Below are 24,975 nucleotides of genomic sequence, written 5' to 3'. Positions count from 1 at the left end.
TGAAACATGAGATCATGATTATAGATCTCCTCAAGTTTCGGGATGGAATTGAGATGTGTATTTTAAGGTATCTGCTTTGGTCCATTTAATAAAGGTACGGATAGTTATAAATGGATTTAGACAGATATAGACGGTAAAATTACAACTCGCAATAGATACAAGTAGGATATGGATATTAGACTCTGAGTACCCGCCACCTATTACCCACTATAATAAACAGTTTTGGCTATTGGTACTCGTGGGTATCTTACTCATTGATTAGTAAAAAATATAATTTAAATAAGTTTGGATTTAGATAGTTTAAAATGTATAAATACTCTATCCATTTAAGAGTATTTTAAATAAATTTGGCATGGATAAAAGTAATAAAATTTTAAACGGATACGACGGATAGCTTAATCGCGGATACCCGCCCCGCTTCCATCCCTACTTAAGATTATATAATTTTTTAGAACGAAGTATGCAATTGTTGATTATTAGTTACACAAAAAATTACAATTAAAGTAACATGAGTGGACAATTGTTTGGCTGAAGTTTAATTGACAAAAAAAAAAAAAAAAAAATCATCTAAGTAATAATTGTCATTAGCCAATCACCCATAACTTCTCTATCCACTCTTTATCATCTTATTTATTTATTTACTATTATTATAAGTGTTGTTGGATAATACTATATATGTTGGGATGATTTATAATTGATTTGGGGTGATTGTTGTTGTTATTGTTAACAGGAGATGCGTCATCAATTTAGATTCTCCAAGTGGCTAGATTAATACTCCCTAGTTATTTTGTAATTGATGCTTATTTTATTATTATTTTATCATTGCTATTGGGAGATATGTAATTATTCCAAAAATTCCAATCAAGAGGCTAGAAATAATACTTTATATTTTTATATTAGAGAAACAAAAAATTGGTGTAAGAAAATTATAATGTTGGGACTTTGAAAACCAAAATTCTTACATATATTTTACATAATAATTACCCTTTAACTTTTTACTATAAAATCTGTGAAATTTTCTAAATTTTAAAATTGAAATATTAATTTCTAAATTATGAGATTTCAGAAATTGTATTTGTTATATAAAAAAATACGATCATCACTATTTTTATCTAGAGGAAAAATTATCTCTTGAATTTATATCAATTTGGAAAATTTAAGGACAGGTATTAGAGGAATCCAAACCCCTCGAAGGGAGAGTAAACTCCACATCAGCAACTTGTTTTTTTTCTCGTCCCATATAAGTAACTCCTAAAGCAAAGCAATTAGATTTCATATCCTTATCCAAACGGGAAAGGACGTAAAAGAATTAAAAGGAAATAAGTTAGAAAATTAAAAGAAAATAAGTTAAAAAAAAAAAAAAAAAAAAAAAAAAAAAAAAAAAAAAAGGCCTACTGCCTTGGTAAATGGAAACGGATCAGATCAAATATAATACATGGAAAAACAAAAGCAAAAGAATCATACTTTGACATTGGAAACGATACATTTGTACAGAGGTATCTACATTACATTGTCAAAGATGCGAATTTATACATTTGTATATAATAACACTTGTTTCCTACTCAAAAAGGAAAGCCCTTGTTCATCTAGGCTTGTCAAAGCACAACATTGTTAGAAAGTGAAAATATAGATAACCAACATACTCTATTTCTTATATATAAGATGTTTAAGTAGTTTACCTTTAACCGTTAACCGTTCGAATCATAATCACCATGATCGATACAATATCATTTTTCTTTACATTTTCCTGTCATAACCATCAGTTGATGGTCAGTTGATTACTTTGACCTCCTTTTCAAGTTGATCAAATTCCCATTCTCCAAGCTCATCTAAATAGCCTGTGTCATCTTCTTCAAATTCAGATTCTAGGTGTTCCAATTCCACTAATGCAGGTGCCTGATTTCCATTAACTAAGGATGATTTTGTTTTCTTGGTGTGTTTTTTTGCTAGACTCATCTGTTTGTACCTAGGAGATTGACCGTGAGGGGAACTTAATGGCGACTTTGATATGTGTATTGGATGTTCAACTTGCAGAAATGGTCTTTCAATGGACTCAAATTCTTCTCTCACCTTTTCAAGTGCATCAACTAGATCTTTGATCCTTTCATCGTCTTTCCTAAAGTGTATTTTAAGCCATCAAATTTCAAAAATGTGGGATTAATTTGTTTATGTGAAGTGAAATCAATAGAATAAGACCGAATAACAAAAAGAAAAAAGATACAAACAGTTGTAACTGACCCATTTGATCAAAATAGCACCATTTTTTGGCAGTTAAGAAGAAATTGATCAAAAATCAATCATTTTAATTTTGGAACAAGTGATGGCTATAAAAAGTTATGCTCCATTTTAATTTTGATCTAGTGGGTAGAAATACAGCTTTTTCCCCCCCTTATATCTAGAGTAGAATAATGTATTTTAGGAGGTTTTGGTGTCATAATTTTTTGAAAAGACAAATTTTTTAAGTTATAATTAAGGTCAAAGAATAAAAACTGATATATACCTGCTAATGCCTTTAGTTCCATAGTAATAATGCCTTTTCACTCCTTCAACCATGCTTAAGATAGTTAGAAACTGAAATAACAGAAACCAAAAGTTTGATAAATCCTTAATCAAATAAAACAACAATATGCTCCATTAGAGGTTGAACTCATGACATCACTAGCTTAACACAAGCCCAGTAAATAAGCTAAAATTAGTGGACAGTCAATCAAATTATTTCAATGGTTATTAAATTTTGTATTATTTTTATAGCAATCACAAATTGAAAATCAATGTAAAAATCAGTGAGCATAAAAATGGATTTCCATAAAAAGGTCTTGTTCACCCATTAGCCATCGGAATTAAGGCAGCCTTAGTTAATTACAGCACGAATAAACTTCAACAATACAATTGTAATAAATTCTAAAGTAACTTGTTTTTAATAAATCGACATTTTATGCTCACAATAGAGTTTAGCCACCAAAAAAATGAGATAGGCATATGTGCATTCCATGTGAAACTAAACAGAAAAGTAGACCAGAACTATCCAAGAAAATTATGAAAATCACATTCATACCTTGGCTTCCCAATCCAAGAACTCATTCTCAAGATTTCTCCTTTCATTTATTGCTTTTGTCTCATCATCCTTTATAATCGGTACTATCTCTGACCTGATGTAGAAACAATATTTTTAGCTTTCATTTGACTTAGTAATGAACATAAAAAAGAAATACAACACATACCCTTGAAATGACCGCAATACCCCCACAAGTCCTCTAAGACGGATGAGGAAAGGCTCCAACTGTTCCTAAATTCATGGATAAATTGCAGAAATATAATAACAAATTTCTGTTTGAGAATACACATCATAGAGACCAATCAACAAGGGTGAGTATATCAATACCTTGCAAAATGTAAAAAGCTGAACAACCAAATTTGTTAAATATTCTCCATATTTCTCCAACTCAGCACTTGAACATGCATGTTTAAGAAAGAAAAGAAGATATATATCAAATGATAGAATTTGAATAAACAAAATTGATGTATCAACATTCTACTCAACTCAATTAGGTCTTATGCCTAATCGATATAAATAAATTTCATAAAATTGTCCAATTCATTTAAAAATTACATTTTGTATATCTGAAAAATGATAATTTCATTCCTAAGGCCTAAATTTTATGGAATTCGATAAAACTAAACTAATAGAAATAATTTGTCCATGAATTTATATATTAAACTTATTTTACTAAATAAAGCATCGGTTCATCTCAATTTAATTGAGGTCATCTTTAAAGATCTTTTCTTCCCATTTCATATGGCCTTTACTACTCTTCTCTCCATGTCATTTTTAACCACATACCCTTCCCTTTTTTAACTCTTGTAACATTTTATGTGTTCAACTTTCTACAGTAGAACATCTATGTATACATCAATGTACGTATCCAAACCATCATAATCTCACTTCGTGAAGAAATCATTCGAAACAGCTCACTTTTACATTAGAAAGAGATTCAAAATGGAAAAACCAATCTCATTTTTATTTTTACAAAGAGATCTATCCACCAAAGGAAGCAGTTGGACATACTTGACCTGCTTCTCCTTTTGCTCAATACTTGTAGTGTGTATTGCCCAAGTTTCTTCCAAAAAATTTATCCATGTACTAACAACATCTGCTTCTCTTCTACATAAAGAAATCGACTTCGAGAGCTCTTCTTCCTGAAAACCAAGGAAATCTTCAATAGGAAAATGTATAAATAAAATATCGATGGTCTAATGATAAAATAGGCATGAATTTGAAAAATAGATTGCGATGTTTATAATACATAATAGGACCCAAGAACGAATAAAGGAAACAATACCCTGGCTTTAAGATGTACTAAAATTTGATCACTGGCTTCATCAAATTGTTCTCGTTCTTCCCTAGCATTGCGAAGCCTTGCTCGACATGTAGTCAATGAATCATTGACCTGCAATATGCAACAACTTAATGACTTTGTTTGGGAGAATCAAAAGTGGGACAAATAAAAATGTGTGGATAATATATCTATATTAAATATTGACTGTTAATTTATTAAGAGAAATAAATGTATATAATCAACATTACATTTTTTACCCATTTCCTTTCCTCCCATTTTCCATCCTCCCAAAGAAGGCATAAAGGACAGGTAATTAAGATAGATTTAGTTAGACAATACCAGGCATTTCAATAATTCACAGAAAATGTATTTTTACTTTGAAGATAAAATATAAAATATTCAGACTATAAAGAAACCTTTTTTAATGCAGCTTCAAGTTCATCTCTTTCATTCTCAAGTTGTTCAATTTCCACTTCCAAATCCTACAAAAGCCAGGAAACATTTTTCAGTATCTTGCAACAAATTAATCAGATGATGGCATACCTTCCCAATCATTTCCTAGCTATAAAATTAACAAGAATCTACCTTGGTATTTAATTATTTATTCCTTTATTTAAATTTAATTAGTTTCTTTGTTTTCTTTATCAGGTAAATTCCCTTTTTTTTAATATATTCAGATTCTATTAATATGGGGCTACATTGACACTACTGAATTTAGTTAATAAACTCATATTACTGAATTCCAAGTATATGGATTTTTATAAATAAATTACATATAATAGTAGTTTCTATCATCGCATAAATTTTGGATTTTACAAATTAATATTTTAGCATATATTCATATATATGATAATCAATCAAACACAATAATTGACAATCATATTGTAACATTTTAAACTAATTTTTCATATTATTTTTTACATTACATAATATTTTTTTATTATTTTGACTCTCACTTGAGTTCAATCTCAAGATTTTTGGCACCAAGACTCTCCCTTGTCCCCTTACCTCCATCTGCCCTTGTCGGGGAAGCTTACATAGATAAATGGTTTTGGAAATACATGGAATAAATTATTGAAATGTACTTTAAAGATTTGTATGTTGGTATTTATATAAACTCATTAGATCATCACTTGAAATGATTTTTGTGAATAGTTTGCTAAACTATTAATTATAGTGGTATGTGTGCAACAATTAATTTTTAAAAATATTCATATGTTCAAAATTTATATAAAAACCATGCATTCAAATTTTGTCAGTTACATGCAATGCATGTATGAAATTAACTAGTATTTTAATAGGAAGAGAACATTAATATAATTTTAAAAAAAATTGGAAGAGACATCAATACTAAAAGAAAGATCACCTTCTCGAGCTGGCTAACTTCGCTGGATTTAACTGCATGATAGTTCAGTGTTTCTTCTTTCTGAGACCTATTTCAAAATGGATTCAAAACAAAAATATTCCTTGCAATAATTAAGGAGTAATAACAATAGATGTATGTATATATTAGCATGTTTTGCATTTCCAAACCTTTAATTATCAGTAATATGACATTATAGGCCAATTTCATGCGCCACATTAACTATTAAGTTCACCTCTTTGGTCCAATCAAGGGTAAACCACATAGGCACATATGTTGGAGTTAGAGAATTCATAAATGGGTCTACTTTCAAGAATCACACCCTAATCAATAAGGTAGGAAGATATTCTACTTACTAATTAAGCCAATACTCTGGATTTCCAGACCTTTTAGTTTTGCAATCGTGTTACAATTTTCAGACTTTGTTTTAATCATGTGACAGTGGTATGGATATAGCAGAACTTAATGGAAAGGATGATCTTGAAAATCTATATGATTTGATGGGACTACGAGAACGAAATCTAGCCACGTATCATAAGGTATCCAATGAGCTAAATCATGTTTCAACTTATGAAAGGTAAGCTAAAAAGAGAATAGGTTTATGAAGTCACTGATGGTGCATTAAAATTATCTACCATATCTTGCTACCATGGCCAAATGAACAATGTTCTGGAGCCGTTGTACTTAGGGTAGTTTTACTGCTGTATTTAGGATGTTTTTGTTTAGTTATTCAGTTTTTATCTTTCTTTGTTAGTGGGTATTAGTGGGGTGGTTAAGCAAGCTACTATTTTAATAGTTAGTTATTAGTGGATAGCTTTAGTTTTGCATTTAGTTGTTTAAAAGGTTGTAGTATCAGGAAAAATTGTAAGCAGAATTTAAGAAAAGGTTTTGAGTTCCTAAAACTCAGAGATTGTAGAGTTCTCCCTTAATGAGCTCTAGGAGATTGCAGATTCTCTCTGAGTGTGTCACCATAGGTAGAAGGAAGAAAACTCATTCTAAGACACCCTATCTCAAATCTGTTCCCCTAATTCAAAGACTCATAACTAGATCCACATTTGTGAACATAACACACCTCAACACGTTCTTTCTTTGCTAATGGACATTGAAATCTATTGAACTCAGTATAATTTGTTAGAAGTTAGTATCAATAATTAAGACTAACTAAAATAGCCCTCAATTTAGTATACTCTACCAACAATGAGAAAATATTGTTTCTTCTCAATGAACTCAAATATTATACCAACAATTTTAAAAAAAAAATGGTAATAGACTAGTAATAAGTTCAAAAGTTGAAAAGCAAATAAGTTTGTTGAACACAAAGAAAGAGGTATCAGCATGAGCTTGGCACATGGGCATTAACCTGATTGATATGATCGTGTTGGCAATTACATGGCAAATATTACTATTTCTTTATTTGATTTAATCCACAACAATAATTTGAGCACCATAATTCTCCAAATACAATTAATTACAAAGGAAGTCAAAGTTCAGACACTTAATTGAGAAAAATTGAAGTTGGGCCACTCAAATGGAAATTCTAAAAAAATTTAATACACCGTTTACATGTATTACTATGCCAAGAAGGATTCTATGAAGAAGGCATTTCAACCAATTGCTACAAGGTAGTCAAAAGTGGAATACACATTCAGGGTTATAGGTTCTCTTATTACTCAAGTCAGAAAAGGCAAATAACTTTTTTTTAAAAAAGAAAAAGCACCTTTGAGCAGTGGAGCTGCTAAGTTCTAATATTCTAAATTTTGATAATGCAGCAAGATATATGAAGTTTATATGAAACACTTGCTTATGATCTAATTCAAAGATAAAAGAACCTAAGAAAAGTCTTGTTAAAGTTTTATTTAATTTTTTTAAATGAAGTGTGTTAGAAAATTGTCCACTTTCCTCTTAATAAGCATAAGACAGGATGTAATCCAGTTGAAATTCCACTGAAAACAAGAATTATGTAAAATAATAGCACATTTATAATGCAAAGATTTGTTAAAACCCTACAATACAAAGGCAAACATATCGGCCAATTTCTGAATAAAACCCACAATATAAGATACTAGAAATATAAAGTGGACGTCCCCTAATACAAGCAAGATGCATAATTATACATTCAAGAATGAAATATAAACTCAACGATGGAAAGATCTCACCAAAGTTGGAGACTCACTAGCTTAAAGCTAATTCCCTATTATTTTTATCAATCACACAGCCCTTCCAAACCCTCATGTTTTATAACTCTTAACAATGATCTCTTATCATTCATTTCTAATTTTCTATGCAAAATGTGCTCACCAAGAGCTTAATTTATGGACTTACACACATACAGACACACACACATACGCATATATATGTATGCATATATATAATTATATATAACTAGCTGAAAAATACTGGTGCATGAAAAGCCACTCCTCTAGCCTTCTTTTCTTCCTTTTGTTTTATTTTGTTTACTTTTGCTTATTTATTTAGTTAGAAACCAATCCGTCAAATTTCCATTTTCTAGTTACACATGAATTTATGTAATCAGAAAGGGGAGATTTGAAGGGTTTGTTTTCCTCTAGAATGGATGTTTTGACCAATAATCTTAAAATGGTAAAATAAATAAAGGAAAGTAAACAAAACAAAACAAAGAGAAGGAAACTAGAAAAAGAGAGAGATTTTGAAGCACTATTACTTTTTTAGTTAGCTAATTTTAAAGATAAGTAAGAGCAGCTTGCTTTTTGAAATCTTAAATATATGAATGAAGAAAACCTATATGTTTAATAGCTAAAAAAAATGTGTTAAAAGAGGATTTATATCAGAGGTAAATAAACAGTGAGAATTAACTTCAAATTAGTGGGTATTTTTAGAAAATATACAAGTCATCTAGTGAGATATATTCATCTTTGAGTTCCAAGAGTATTTTATTATTGAGTGTATTATTTTATTTACTTCCTACTATTAGGATTGAATTATTTTATCGTGAAGACTTTATTCAAGGTTTGGCCTATGATTTTTCCTTTATATTGAACATTCTTCTCCTTTCATAAGTACTAATACTGTCACATGAACCATAAATGCATGAATGTGATGTACCAAAAAGCTGCGGTTCCTAATGGAATCGGCTAGAAAGCAACCTAGCCATTGCTGGTGCTTGCAGTTGCACCAGGAGCCATTGTACAAGGTGCTAAAGCATGGATGTTTGGTATCCATTGAGCAAAGATGGGTTGTAATTATATAGCAGTATCGAAATAAATATATTGAGGGCGCCTCTAAAGCGCTCATGGTATTATTATGAATATATAAACCAAAACTATGAAAGCCTAAATATATACATACCCAGTTGAGATGTGAAATGATTGCATCGTGATGCCTAAGAACACAATCTAATAGATCGTATGTATGGAGTAGTTGGATCATAGTCTCTTCATAAAAATGATTGCATGTGCAGCAGCACCAAATAGAAGAAATCCACCAATCCACAAACGATGTGTTAATGATAACAGTTGTCAAAGAACCTAATATAACTAGGTTTATAGATAACTGAGCATGCCATGACGTTGTAAGGATCTCATATAGGACCTTATGGCCTTGACTTGTAAATGGACCTTTATGAGCCTCTGAGGTATCTTTTATACCATGACTAATGCTCCAGTTAGTCTCCTATAAATATGACCTGCTATGAGGAAAAAAGTTGCAATAGCTAAATGATAGTGTACAAATATAGGTCAGCCACCCTCAATCACTGATCTAATACTCTAGAAAAGTAAGAAATTTCAAAATGTAAATTTTTTCTGTTTTAAGAATGTTTGTTATTTTCCTGATTATTATTTCCATTACATTTTCTATCATATAATATTTTGTTTTACATACAAAAGAACAAAGTGGTGTATTCCTCCTAAACAAAGACTAGTAATAGTACTCAAATTGTTATAAAAAAATGAAAAACAAATCAATATTTTGCATCCCAAAAGGAAAGAAGTGAGCAAAGGAGAGAGAAGTAGGAAAGATGACAAAGTGAAGAGTTATAAAGAATAAGAAAAAAAGATAGGAATAAGAAACAAAAATAAAAGACAAGAAAGATGACGGAACTGAAAGCTGAGATTAGAGAAAGAAGAAAAGAGAGATAGAGGGATTACTCGGGAAGAAGAAGGAAAAAAAAAATGCAAAGTGGACCTAGATGATTTGAAACAGTAGAAGTGTAGTAAGCCATTGATATGACTATAAGGACTTATGAAAGCATGGAGCAAGGACATCTGATTTCTACTATATTCCTTATTTATTTCTTAGGTTTTCTTAAGCCTAAACATCATTCCAGGTCGAACACTTCAAAGAGGATACATGAGACAATGTATATCTCCCCCATAGGCAAGACTCAAGCTATCATTGTGGCCCAAACTTATGCGGGAGAGGATGACCAATTTCCAACTACTATTCTTCCTTTAGTCATTCCGCCAGCAGAAAATTTTTGTGATTGAATAGTGTCACACTTCCATTTTCAACTCTATTCCTCTACATAAGCAACATCTACAAGTGTTCTTAGGTTTTAGTAGAACTATAATATTTTTGGTAGACAGCTCTACATCAACTTCTCATTCACAAAAAAGAAAGAAAAATGGTGCAACACAATAAATACAATAGACATCTAGATGGGTGGATTAGAACATGTAACTATGATTTGTGGGAGAACATATACTAAGAGTTTTTTTTCTTTAAAATAATAAATGAACGTATTAGAAAATGTGACTATCGGTGATTCTTGGTAGGAGATATGATATAAAAGATATTCATTATTTTTCCATTTAAATGCCAAAAATAAAGTTTTTTAAAACCACAACTAACACTCATAGATTAATAGAAAAGTCTAAATGGATTTATTTAGAAGACATGGTACTCTTAGCCGATGATATCTCCACAGATCATTCCTCGGTTGTCGGTGACATGACGTTCTGCCCCTGTCTCCATGATCAGATTTGGATCTGTGTAGTTGAGTTGCATCGTGTTATAAGCTTGGCTGAGATCGAAAGGACTTAAAGCATCATATCCAGTATGCGGTGGAGGGGGATATGGTGGTGCTGGGCCGTATGGCTGCTGTTCTGAATAAGCGGCATAATGGGCATTGGGTGTGTTTTGAATATGATTTGGTGGCCATGGAGTTTGTGTTGGGTAGGGACAAGGTGGAGTGTTCCACCAAGCACATTTTGGGTAGGTTTGATTGGCGGACTGATGGGTTATAGCCCAAGGAGTCCCCGGAGAGTTTCCCCTGTAGCCGCGTCCTCTGCCTCTGCCACGTCTGCCTCGACCACAGCCTCTATAATTGGAGTGGTAAGAACTGTTGTGAGGCTGATTGTTTTCAGGTTGTTGAGTTGTGGCCGGCTGGGTTTGGTTTGTCTGCGTGGTTGGAGCGACAAGGACAGAGGTGGTTTGTTGTCGTGCAGCCTGGCGAATGACCTCATCATTCAACATGGTTCGTGCAAGGTCCCAGTCTGCGTTTTGTGAGTTAATAAGAGAAGCTATGGCGTCGAATTCTTGAGGAAGGCCACGAACCAGTTGTAAGACCAATCGGGATTCTGTAACTGGTTGGTCAACATCGTTCAGTTGGTCGGCGATGTCTTTCAATTTCTTGCAGTAATCATCAACGGAACTGCAGGCTGCAAGGGTGAGATTAACGAATTTTGTTTCAAGAGCTGCCGCTTTTGCTTTCTTGTTGCTAAGGAAGATTTTCTCAAGTTTCAGCCATGTTTTTCTAGCCGTAGCTTCAGTGTCGAGGATGCGGGTGAGCAGTTCATCAGACACGGTACTGTAAATCCATTGAGACACCAAGGCATCTATTTCTTTCCAAGCACTGTATGATGGATCTGTAGAGGCTGGGGGTGGCGTGTCATCAATGTGATCAAGAACACGGTATGCAATAGAATGAAACTTGAATAATTTCACCCATGATGTGTATGTAACTGTGCTACCATCTAGGGTTCTTATTTTTGATTGGATGTTAGTCACAGAGTAGGCAGGGTGAATGGAGGTGGGTGTTTGTGTCATGGCTATCGGCGGCAGCAGCTAAAAAATATGAGAGAGAAAGGAGAGGGAGGGATAATTTTCAGAACCGAAGCTCTGATACCATGAAAGTGTTTGAGGATTTGGAATTCTTGATGATTTGTATTGATGTATAAGGCCCTTTAAATAGGGAGAATACAAACAGAATATGGAAAGGAATTACAGAGATTAATTACAGGAAATTAATTGTAATCTGTTCCTAAATCAGAGGAATGATCTGTGGAGATATCATCGGCTAAGAGGTACTTGTATGGTAATAGTGTTAATATTTCAAAGTCATACAATGAACACACCATATAAGGAGAACAGAAGCAACTAGTTGTGACAAGGGAAGACATGATCATCTGAGATAGTTGCAATTTGATGTTGTTCAGATTCTTATAACATATCAAAATTGACAATGTCCAACTATCATGTTCTAATCTATAATCTATGATAATTTAGTAAGCAGCAATAGAGCAACTAAAATTTTCAAGTATTACTAGAACAAAAAGAAAAACATGCAAATGCATGTGAAAGAGCTTTTGAGAGAGAGAAATTAGTGGTCATAAGCATGCATATAAACATGTTTCCTGCACATAAAAACATTCAATTTTTCTGAACCTGTGATCTAGAATACGTCTTTCAGCTTTTGCCGTAGAATTGAGAAGAGACTCTGATAAAATTTTCAATTTATGTATCTGTAGAAAAATAAGGTATAGATCATGTAGTTGTGGCATATTATGATAAAATAAGCCAAAACAGGACCCAAAAGAAAAAAGAAAATTGCAGAGTTACGAAAAAACTCTCTCTCTATTGGTGAGCTTGCAATAGTTAAAAAGCACTTCTACAGAAATACCCATTTACTATTTACTTAAATGTTAAAAGATATTCCAAAAAGTAAAAAAAAATAAAAAAAAAAAATTCAAAAATATTTATGATTTTGCAATGAACATAATCTATAGTTTCTTTTGTTTCTACGATACAATGAACAATATTATGAGTTTCAGACATTTTTGCAACAGAGTTGAGTTAATTTATGAACTAGTTCGAGGAAGAATATAAAACAAGAAAATGCCACTTGTGCTTGATTTATAATAAGCATACTTCAACCATTTAAATTAGCAGGCTTAAAGAGTCGTATCCCATAAAATAAAGGTTGACATGGTACTAAAATTCAAGCACTATGTGTGCAGTTTAGCAGTTGACTGAATTAGGAAGGTTTTCAGGCAAACTAGACATTTGGTAATAAACACAACTTGAGAATTACAAAAAATCATCATCAAAGTGATTAGAAAATGGAAGATTGCTTAGTCCAGAGATACTAGTTCGTCAGCATTTTCAACTCACAAATGCAAAATATCATTTCAAAGAGCAAAACTTAAAATAATGTCAGAAATTGATGAGATATAATTGTGGGATGCTCCTTGGGAACAATACTGAGGTGATGCTTAGTTTAGTGCATATCAAAAAAGGTTTAATATGACACTTTGATCATTGAGATACCTGAATCCCTTCTGCCACAAGATAAATAGGAATCTAACAACCAGTTAGTCCAAACCTTGATTGATGATTATAAAGAATTAAGTAAGTTATGGAAGAAAAATGAATGTATCAATTGATTTAATGATATTGCTAAGAATTCACTGTACCTTTTCAGCATGCAAATCCGGAGAATCTCCATTTCTCAAAGATTTCTTCTTCAGTAAAAGTGACTCCAAAGCTGAACACAGTTCAATTTGTCCAAGTGCCTCTTCAAGAGCCTACTTGAAAACTAAAGAAATCAACTCCCAATTTGATCAAAGAAATATATCATTCCATTTGATTTAGAAATCGCCCCATGTATTCTAGAAACTCTTAAATTGACAAACCATTATGAAACCTAGGGATGTGAAGAGAAAATATTTATTGCATTTGACAAGGTAAAGCTACCTCATTTTTGTGATTTTATTTTTCCCAATATATGAATCTTGCAACAATTGACATGGGACTTCAACAAACAACAAACATCCAACCATAGCTTTTGGTAGACAAGAATAATAGTTGAGGAAAATAAGCTAGTATACCCCAATATCCTAGACTCAAATAAGTAATGCATGTGAATGAAAGAAATGCAAAACTATTGAGCACAGAAATGGCAATGTGGAATTGTGGAAACACAAAATTGGATACAGGAGACAACATTTGAAATACAATTTTACACAGGGAAACAGCATTTTACATGGGATGATGGACACGCGGAAACGTCCATAGCTAGAAGTTCCCATGCACCATAGGTGGAAAATACAAAGGACATTACAAAAAGATTTTGCAAACAAGGAGAAAGGTAACATGGATTAAAAAATATATATATCTTAAAAATTAACCTACCAACAAATTTACCAAATGTATAATCTTAATTTAACCTACCTACTTATTAATCACATGCATTCACATTCGGAAGTTACAATAATAAGTAGCAGTATAAGCCAAAAGAGACTAAACAAAGACAAATTTAAAAGCTTAGAAAAACATTTCCATACAGAAGGGATTCTAAACTCTTACTTCACAATCTTAACCTATTCATAAAATATGACCATTGAAGTGATATCGAGAAGCAGTATAGATCTTGGAAGAGAAATAAAAAAACATCAAAGACAATTTAAATGCTAAATGTTACGGCTGTATGTACCAGTCAAACTCAACATTGTTACAACTATCTTGAATATTTCTTCGTGCCATCACTGAAATATCTAACTAAAGAGTTACACATTGCATTTATATGGCAATGGCACGAATGAATGTTTGGAGAAGCCTCACCTTTTTTGTTACAGCAGTTGTTTCTTCTGGTGATTTTTCTCTAGCTACATTCGGAGACTGATGGACTGGCTTCATTTTATCTAGTTTTTCCATCAGATTGCAAGCTTCAGCATCTATTCTGAGGGCAGAGAATAGAACATAAAAAACAAACATTGAACAAGAATTATGTTGTTTTCAATTAAAAAAAACAAAGCAGGTCTATGTATAATAAACTAGAAACGTCAAAAGATGATTCGTGATTTAGATTATATGCCATATAGCTTGATAGTGATTCAGATAGAATTGATAGCCAAGAGATAAATAAATGAAATTTCTTAAAAGTCTAATTTCCCCAACCAACACTGAGGTTCTTAAAGAACTAATTCAAAGACCAATGAAATATTGCAAAAATGGATAATATCAAAACTGTTTTAAAAGTTGAGGTAGCATTAATTTGATCCAAATTATTTTGTAACGACAAAATTTGTTACTTGTGTTCCATCACTATCTGTGTGAGCAAGCATGCTCATTATGTGGAATGGGCTAGCCAATTCTGTTCATAATGCCAGCTATAATAATAGAAATAAACCAAAACCAAAAGGTTTAGGCTCCTCAAAGCCGACATATGAAACTGTGAAATATATACATTGTTAACCACCTTGCATTTTCAGCATTTATTTTCAATCCTGAAATTGCAGCTTGAGCATACTGGAGCAATTCTTCTCGCTTTACCTAAAGAGAGGGAAAAGTTCAAAGGGAACCATAAGTTAAATAAACACAACCTTCTTCTATAATTAAATTGTAAAATATTAAATTTTTATGGTTTAGATTGAGATACAAGATCATGGTATTGACACCTTTTTCAATAAGAAAGCTAACGGTTCAAGTTTTAAACCATGCAAAAAATAAAAAATCTACTGATGAATATCTGCTATGAAATGACAAGCAAATGGTCATCATAAATAATACAATAATATAAAGAAATAGAAATATCGGTACGAATAAAAGGATCATTCCAAAGAAAACAATATTCCCCAACCATATGATAGATACTACATAATGAAAATCGTTCCTTATCAACAAAAAGTATTTTCTTCTTGCTTTATTGAAGAAAGCTAAAGCCCATAAACATTTCAAAGATTAAAAAAAAAAAAAATTTCTCAAATCTGAACCTTGCCCAATCTAGTAACCTAATGTATCATATCTCATCCTTTATGTATTTGGAAATCCTACACTTTATCTGGGAAAAGAAAGGAGGGAGGCAAGAAAATAAGGAAAATTTTGAAAACACAGTTATTTTCCTTCCTTATGTTTGGATACAGGAGGAAAATAAAATAATTTCCCCTCCACTAGCACAATGGTATAAATTTTTCTATCTATCCTCTAATTTGAAGAGAAAATTTTGGAAGAAAAATATTATCTCCTTCCTCTTTGCAAACTAGGGAAAATTAAACTCCTGTCTTATTTCCTCCATTTTTTTCTCTTTCCTCCCCTTATTTTCCCTCATCCAAAGGGTAAAACTTCTGAACATAAATTCCAGAAAGTTGGAAATTAGAAATTACTCTGAGAATAAAATTGTACAATATTATTGCAACATCTAATTTATTTGAAATATACATATAATATTCTTTAAGCATTTAGAGTTATATTATTATACCATAGATAAACCTATATGACTATATCATAAATGGACCATAGTTTTAAGATTCTTAATTTCTTGACCTTTTTTTCTTTACTTTATTTATTTATGTTAGCTTCCCGATGTTCGCATCACCTCTCCAAGCAAGAAGAAAAAGAAAAAAGTTAAATAGGGTGCAAGGCATTGCCAATGAAAAATAATGAGAATTTTTTATTCAAATGTAACTGTAACCATGAGTAAAAACATGCAAATGACTGCCAAAATAATTAAGTAGGAGCTTCTTATACACTACCCATATTGAGTGAGATTTAACAAATGGTAAGGACATACCAATACTTCATCCTCATAACTAGAGAAAGTTGATGCCAAATCGAGTATTTTGCTCATAACTGCTTTATGAACTTCCTTTTCTCCTGTAAGGCAGAGCCTGTATATAACCAAACCAATAAGAAGTTTATATGAAATTCAACAATATGAGGCTTTTAAAGTTACATTTTCTTTTTATCATACTGACAAAAATGAAATTATAGTGATAAATAGAACCATAATAAGAATGCTAAGAAAATCACCCAAATATCTCCAGAAGTATTGTAACTTCTTCTTCATTTGGCGCTTCAAGAATCTGAGTAATACAAAAGAGATAACCTGCGGTTAAACTCAATGGATCAGCAAATAAAAAGCCTTGCTAAATATTTGATTAATGATAATAAAATTAGCTGCTCCTAGTTATTGCCAATTTGCATTGCATATTGTCAAGCAAGCCTAATCATATTTTGTGTCAATAATAAGATATCAGGCTAATAATATGAACAACTAACAAACAACTGTACTTTTAGAAATTTAATAAAAAATTCCAGTTCTTTTAAATATCATAATCAAACAAACAATAAGATTCCTGGGAATAAAGATGTCGATAAAATGACAGAGGCAAGGGAATCCAAGGATTATCAGATCATCAACTCTATGGAAACTATAGGGATCAAATCAGTCTTCACAAAATTCTCATCAGAAGTAATCCCAACTACAGTAGCCATAATTCGCATACTAATTGCAATTAAGTGTATAAAAAAAATCAGTATCCTTTATTTGCATAATACAAAAGAGATACTTAATTGAATTGACCTTCAATTATTAATTTTTTTTTTTTTTTTTACATATAATAAAAGGAACTTCATTGATAAAGAAAGAAATCAGTTCACACTGTGAAGGACAAAGAATGCACCTAAAATACAACAAACAATGACACAAAGTAAATAATTTACAATCAAATTGTATAGAATTCACTTCTAAAAGCTATAATTCTTTCTCATCTTCTATAGGTTGTGTTGTCCTGTGTAGTAGTGTAATTATGAAATTATTCTTTATTAAAGGGTAGTTTAGTTTTTTACTTATAGTTTTAGTCCTATGTATAAATAAGCTTGTAACTTGGAGAAGAAGCAATGACGGTATCTTGGGAATAACCATCAGCTAACTCTTTTACATATGTATGAGAGTTCCTCTCTTCACACAAAACTAAACATGGTACCGGAGCATTTTTCTGACCTTTTTTCAGCCCACACACATTACAGAGAGAAAAGCAGTAGAGAGAGAAGCTAGGTTAGGTTAAGCTCCTAGGCAACCGGAGAGAGGGAGGTGATTGTCACCACCCATTGGAGTAGGAAGAACGTCTGTCAATCGGCTAGTGCCCAGAGTTTCATTGTCATACGGTGAAGCATGTGAGTCCACGCGCCACCACAAGTTCCTACCGCTTCTCCTACGCGCCAGTGCGTGACGCCGTTTCTGGCCAGACCTCCGACTTTTCCCTACTCCTGCGGCTTTGCCCCTCTGTTGCACCTCTACCTAGCCTATTATCTCGATCTGATTCCTTCAAATCCAAGGTTGTTCCCCTTGTTTTTACCTTTTTTAGGTTTATTTTTTGATTTCATACTTGATTTTCTATTTTTCTGGGCAAAAAACAATGGTTGATGACACACAAACCATCGACACTAAAGTTGTCTCCTCAGATGACAACCCTTCCTTACAAATCAGCCCAATTAAACTTGATGATATAAATTACCTTGTTTGGTCAAGGTCATGCTTATTATTCATCAAAGCTAGGAGCCTGGGATGATAGAAAAGCCCACCGGCACCTCTAAATGCCACTTATGATCAATGGAACTCCGAAAATTCTTTGATTATGTCTTGGCTTATCAACTCTATGGAGCCTAGGATTGCAAATGGGTATTTACTGTTGGATACTATAGCAAAAATCTGGAAAACTGGTACTAGAACATTCTCCTAACATGGGAATGTTGCATGGGTGTATGAGCTTCGCAACAAAAGTTTATTGCTCAAAGCAAGGGGAATTGACAGTTAATTAATACTATGCTGCATCGAATGACTTGTGGTGACAACTAGATTACTATGAGACCTATCATCCCAAGTGTGAGCGGAGGATGTGATAGGATACCAAAAGAAGGTTTAGACAGGGCGGATATATGAGTTCCTTGCTGATTTGGATGCGGAATATGACCTAATCGTCATCCTTGCAATTAGTTCCTGAAAATCAATGTGGTGAGCTTCCTATAAGTTGTACTGTCTTTACTTTTGATGTATCCCCTATAGTAAATAATGGTGATTCTGAACCCATTGGTAATCATGTTATTGGTGACACTGATATTCACATTGCTCTCAGGAAGGGTGTGAGATCTTATACCAAACATCCTCTATCTCAATTTGTATCATATGATTTTTTATCTCCTTCCTATAGAGCCTTTATCTTGTATGTTTCTTTTGTTTCTATTCCACAGAATTAGCAAGAAGCATATCAGGATCCAAAATGGATGGAAGTAATGGTGGAGGAGATGAAAGTTTTGGCAAAGAATGAGACTTGAAACCTTGTTACTTCTTCAGTAGCAAAGAAACTAGTAGGATGCAAGCTAGGTTGGTAGTAAAAGGATACACACAAACTTATGGTGCTGATTACCAAGAGTTTGAGATTAAGGATTCAAGGGGTTTGAGACACTTTATTGGCATAGAGGTTGTTAGATCTGATAAAGGGATCTTCATTGCTCAAAGGAAATAAGTTCTAGATCTTTTGGAAGAAACATGTATGTTGGGATGTAAGCCAACTGACTCTTCAATTGAGGTCAATCACAAATTACAAGCAGGAGTTAGAAAACTAGTTGATCTAGGCCAATATCAAAGGTTGGTTGGCAGATTGATTTATCTCTCACATACTAAACCAGACATTACATATGCTATGAGTCTAGTTAGCCAGTATATGCATGATCTTGGTGACTCTCATCTTGAACCTAGTTTTTGTATTTTGAGATATTTAAAGCTAGCTCCTGGAAGAGGCATACTCTTTCAAAGCATGGCTATCTCAAAACTGAGGCCTATACTGATACAGATTGAGCTGGATCTCCAAATAACCAAAGAACAACTTCAGGCTATTGTACTTTTGTTGGAGGAAATTTGGCTACTTGGAGAAGTAAAAAACAGAATGTAGTAGCTCATTCAAGTGCAAAAGCTAAGTATAGAACCATGGCTCAAGGAGTCTGTGAATTGTTATGGCTTAGGAATATAATGGAAGAATTGAAGCTTTCACAGTCTAAAAGCTCCACCTTGTTCTGTGATAACAAAACTACTATTAGCATTGCTTAGAATCCGGTTCAGCATATGATAGAACAAAGCACATAGAGATTGATAGACACTTTATAAAAGAGAATCATCCAAGGTGTTTTGAAGCTGACTCATGTGACTTCTGATAATCAACAGGCAAATATCTTCAAATAAGGGCTAAGTAGCAAGATTTTTCACAACTTAGTATGCAAATTGGACATGTGTAATATCTATGCAACAACTTGAGGGAAAATGTTGTCTTGTATAGTACTGTAATTAGGAAATTATTCTTTATTGTAAAGGGTAGTTGAGTTCTTTACTTATAGTCTTAGTCCTATGTATAAATAGGCTTGTAAATTTTTTTACATATGAATGAGAATTCCTCTCTTCACACAAAATGCAACAAGTTGTTTTCCGATCATGATGCTATATATTATCTATATTACGCTACTAATGCATTATTTAACAATTTCAATTGGACCAACATAGTTACCTAGGACGTTAGTCATGGTATGGGTACAGGTGCACAGTATGCAACTTAGCTAGATTATGGTACACTGTGGGTATGCTATTTTGGTACTTAGTACGTGAATTATACATATCTGAGTCGCTAGGCTTCTCATTAAAAATAAATATTAATATTAACTGTAAAAATAATATTTTGTTTAGTACTGAGAAGAATATTATTATGTTATACGAATGGGATTTTTGTCTTTTTTTATTTAAATAGTTAAAAACAAGGCTATGGTATTGCTTTAAGAGATCCAAACGTAGAATGAAAATTCTCGTGAGGTGTGGCTCTCAATAGTAAGCAATTGGGACACCTGAGTTTGGGACCACTCACATGGGATAGGAGGCCTTTAACCCTACCAATCCTGGCATGATGGTAGAGGGACTTATCAACAATTAAACTGATATAAATTTGTGCCCACTAGGATACCACATAGTTCATAAAAAAAAAGGCTTTAAGAAGTTCCAGTTGTAAAATAAACAAACGCAAAAACTACCTAGTTTTTTACTTGTTGCGCTGTTAGAGGAAGACAAAGCAATAAAAGAGACAACAAAAGAGAGGGAAAAAAAAAAGCTTGTGATCTCCTCCTCCATCTTCTTCTTTTTCTTTTCATCTTTTTCTTCCCTATTATTTTTGTGGGGAACTCTAGTTTTGGAGATCCAATTCTTGCACCAAAGTGATCAGGAGCATAAAAGTACAACGAATAGGAATGCACAATTGGGATTGCTGTATCATGGGGCCTTATGAATCAGGTAACTATGGGGAACATGGCATAAGCAAGCTCCCATAGTAACAATTATAAAAGTTTCTCAAGTTGATGAACTTCATTCCAAGATCTAGTTCAAAACTTATATAAAATTGGGGTGAAGAGTAAGTATACTAATACGGCTTTGTAATGTAACTATCAAAACTCTTCTTGCAAATAAATTGGAATGTGTCTCATCAATTGGGCTCCATTATGAGTAATAAAAGCAAAGCAAAACTTTGATCATATTAAAAGGTGGTAATTCTGAATTTACAAACCTCTCCACTGTAGTGAATGAATGTTAATAAAAAGAATGCATGCCAGTTAATCTGATCAGAAATTATCGGTACCCATATCTACGGTTCATTAACCTACTAAGAAGTGACAAAGTAAGTAAACAATAAAAGTTTCCAAAAGCCATTCATTCACATACAATTTAACTTACCACAGATAATGTTATGCCTTCAAGAGCTTGACTGTGAAGGAAGGTATCATGAAAAGTCATTGTCCCAAGCTCAGAGTCAACATAATAAACCTGACCAAATTTAAATGAGAATTAAAATGAGAATTTTTTTAAAAAAAATCCACATATAATTTTTTTCATATGTATTCATAGCTTACATGCATTTAACTTTGAAAGCCGACTTAGTGCGCATTGTCATATTAACCTTTTTGCTGTTGTGAATAGTAAAGTAAGAGGACAGATAGAACGAAAAGAAATTATTTGCTCTTTATGTCAAACTCACACTTGTCTTGGATGAGTGAGACAAAAAAAAAAGTTTCATATTTAAACATATATTTTCTTGATAAATTTCACCTAACCATACAAAAACATTTTGTTACTCATATGAATGATTAAATTCACAATGGTTAAACTACTTCCAAAACTCCTGAGCAATCCAATTGAAAGCCTTAGCTCCAATTCCAAATAGAGAAATACTTTGCCTTGAAATTGAATTATCACTTGCACAATGCCTCCCAAGGAAATATTTCAGCCCACAAGGGCTTAGGCTCTATATTGAAAGTCTCAAGTCGAGAAAGCTACATTGTGTATTGCTCATTCAATGAACTAAAAAAAACAACCAAAGAACACGAAACATAGAGTGACTCACCACAGTGGCCTTTCTGGGAGAATCCTTGGAGTCTTCAGGGATAATTTGTTCGTCGGGAAGCTTGTCATTGTTCTCAGGATAAGCTGCAGATATTCTCTCAATCTCTTTAAGTTCAACCAACCACCTTCTCAATAATTGAACTCTTTCATCCCCTCTACAAGACACAGAAACTTCATCCAATCTTTTGACAGTAAGCCTAAAATTCTTCGAGTTCCCAGACCCCTATTTCATCAGTCCAAAAACACAAAATCTCGATTCCATTAGAGCAACCATAACAAATAAAAACCAAAATGTGATTTCAACCGGCCTAACCCGAATGATCTCGGGTTCGCGTTTTGGTTGCCCATTACCCATTTGGCTTTTACGATTGAAAAATAAAAAGACAAAATTTGAATAAAACAAAATCAAAAGATGCATAGTGTGATTACAATACGGTGCTGGATGATCTTGGCGCCCTCCGCCACGGCATTGCCGGCTTGAACGACGGTGTCGGCATAGTTGCGGACTTTGCGTGTTAAGTTTGATTTTCCTCCCGCTCCCGCTTCTACTGCTTTATACACCACCGACCTAAACCAGGACATTTTTTTTTTTTTTTTCTTTACTTGGGAAAACAAATATTGAATTTGATCAATCGAAAGATTACGTTTCTAGTTTTGTTTTCGTAGTGTTAGTTGTTAAAACAAACACGTAAAATTTTTGCAGGGGTAATTTTGAGTCATTTTTCCAGGAAATTGAAGATTGGAGAATTGGTAGAAAGAAAATGGAAAAGAAAAAGTCAAATGGTTCGAGTTTTCCGCCTGTCATTGCGATTCTTCGTTAGCCTTCCATTTTCTTTCAGTAGCCGTAGGTGTATAAATTGGTCTGAAGGGTAAAACTGCAATTTCATGGTTTCCAAATCGTCACAGAGGCGCGAATAATGAGGGTGGAGTGAATTGTAATTTCATGTTTTATTTTTATATTGTGGGAGATGCTTACAACTTGAATTTATTGTAAGATTATAAAATCATATTGTATATATTTTTATGGTTTTCTAATTAGCACAGAGTTGTTAAAAAGAAAAGAAAAATGATTTTTCAAAAATAAAAAAAACATAATCATAATATAGAAAAATATACATGAGAGGACTCAATAAAATTCAATGTTATAGCTTAAGTGTTCATAATGATATACTTCCCTATGTTATGTCTGATTTTTCACAATTTCTCACAACTTCAGATGATGTGCTAACCCTGGGCAGGCCACTACCATTGTTTAGAGGTATTCATCTCTTAGGAAGAAGAGTTCTAAGAATGGAAATCGCTGTGGAGAAGGGAAACTCTTTTATCTAATTTCAAAGAAGATAATTAGTATGATACTATTTTCCAGTGTTAAAACTATCCAAAGCTTCTTTTACTGCAACAGGAAAAGAACAAGGCTAAGGTATTATCTATCAGAGATTTGATTGAACTTCTATAACAACATTTCTTTATATAAAGAACAAATTCATTTGCAGAAACCTGGTCTTTTATTGATCGATTTACTTGCAAACGTAAAAGTATCCTCCTCTTGAGGAAAACTGTGGAGACTTCAATCTTGAATGTCCTCTGCATTAAAATTATGCACATAGAGCTCAATACTGGTAAAGCAGGCACGATAAGGAAACCTGAGAAATGCTACCATCTTTATTAAGCCATTATAAGATTTTTCAAGTATAACTCACATTTGTTTTGCAAGATTGCTAGAAAATTCACCTTTAGTGTTCCAGAAAAGAGCAAACTATGTAGTCTGTTGAATGAAAGAGTTCATCGTGATCGGATATTTTTCTTGAGAGCCAGAAATTGAAGAAGAAGAAGAAGATGATGATGATGATGATGAAGTCTTGTTATCCATGATAGTTAAACCTGCTTTTCTTTAACTGCTCAACTAATCAAGGACCAATTCACCTTCTATAATATATATTCAAGAAAAATATAATAAAAATGAATAAAAGATATTACTACAAAAGAAATAAACTCATAATCGACAAGAAGTAGATCATGAATGAACCTGGTCTTGATTTCTTGTTACTAAGCAACTAAAATCCCAATCCAAAACCCATTTCCAGTTTGAAGTAAAGTCGTTATTCCATATAAATTACCATGTATTAACACTACATAAGAGGAAAAGAGTCTTTCTTTTTTCTTAATTTTATTATTATTGACTATGACAAAAGATGATAGTGAAATTTCAATGCTTTTCTTTTGGAATGAAAGTTCAACTCCTCATCTGCTTTCAAAATATTTACCGTTTTTATTGCCCTTTATTTCTTTTTCTTTAACTATAAAGCTTTACAGTTACGCCTAAGGAGAGCGGTTTAGCTCTCTCATATGCAAGAAGTAAAAAACAACCCGTACATCTCAACCAAGTTTAACACTGCTTACTTATTAGTGAAGAATACAGGTACAAGCCTCATTCAAATTAAGAATTTTATGATGCACCTGTTAGTTACATGCTCTATAGCCAATTTGATTGGTTATATTTTGGATATAATTATTTATTTTATTATTTATAAAAATACATTTATTTATTTTTTATTTTTTATTGTTTGAATCTTGGTAAAAGATAAAGTCCATGAGAAAATACTACTTTGCAAAATAAATTATAATGTAGTTATAATTATGAGTTTTGTTTTTGCATTAAAGCAATATCTCTAAATAATCCTGGTCAATGTTCTCCCCATTATTGGACAATGATTAGAGCTGTTGAGACTTGTACATATTATGTTCTTTCCTTAAGGAAGTAGTTGTTTTCATAAGCTAAGATATATGTGATATATAGAACTAATATATAGAGACTTGTTATATTTAAACAAGTCTACTGAAATGACCTGCACGAGAATTCTTTATGGAGA

The 24,975-nt window shown here is 32.6% G+C and overlaps 1 protein-coding gene across 1 annotated transcript; it reads right to left on the bottom strand.

Annotated features, from left to right (window-relative positions):
• Positions 1–1,432: 1,432 nt before the first annotated feature.
• Positions 1,433–23,073, bottom strand: LOC105636363 (centrosomal protein of 135 kDa-like protein). The gene is made up of 18 exons (XM_012219622.4): positions 22,535–23,073; positions 22,107–22,328; positions 21,440–21,529; positions 16,705–16,757; positions 16,466–16,562; positions 15,155–15,228; positions 14,518–14,635; positions 13,371–13,481; positions 12,343–12,419; positions 5,704–5,770; positions 4,754–4,819; positions 4,341–4,448; positions 4,067–4,197; positions 3,383–3,449; positions 3,222–3,286; positions 3,056–3,149; positions 2,501–2,571; positions 1,433–2,116 (listed from the first exon to the last, which is right to left on the bottom strand). Exons 1-18 carry the CDS (start codon positions 22,685–22,687, stop codon positions 1,771–1,773), a joined length of 2,010 nt encoding a protein of 669 aa, XP_012075012.1. The 5' UTR covers positions 22,688–23,073; the 3' UTR covers positions 1,433–1,770.
• Between the last annotated feature and the right edge of the window lie 1,902 nt (positions 23,074–24,975).

The sequence above is a fragment of the Jatropha curcas genome, chromosome 2, assembly GCF_041381405.1.
Source record: "Jatropha curcas cultivar XTBG-Jc1 chromosome 2, XTBG_Jcur_1.0, whole genome shotgun sequence".
Taxonomy (NCBI): domain Eukaryota; kingdom Viridiplantae; phylum Streptophyta; class Magnoliopsida; order Malpighiales; family Euphorbiaceae; genus Jatropha; species Jatropha curcas.
Note: the sequence above shows the minus strand (reverse complement) of the source record. Positions and strands in the feature narration are given on the sequence as shown.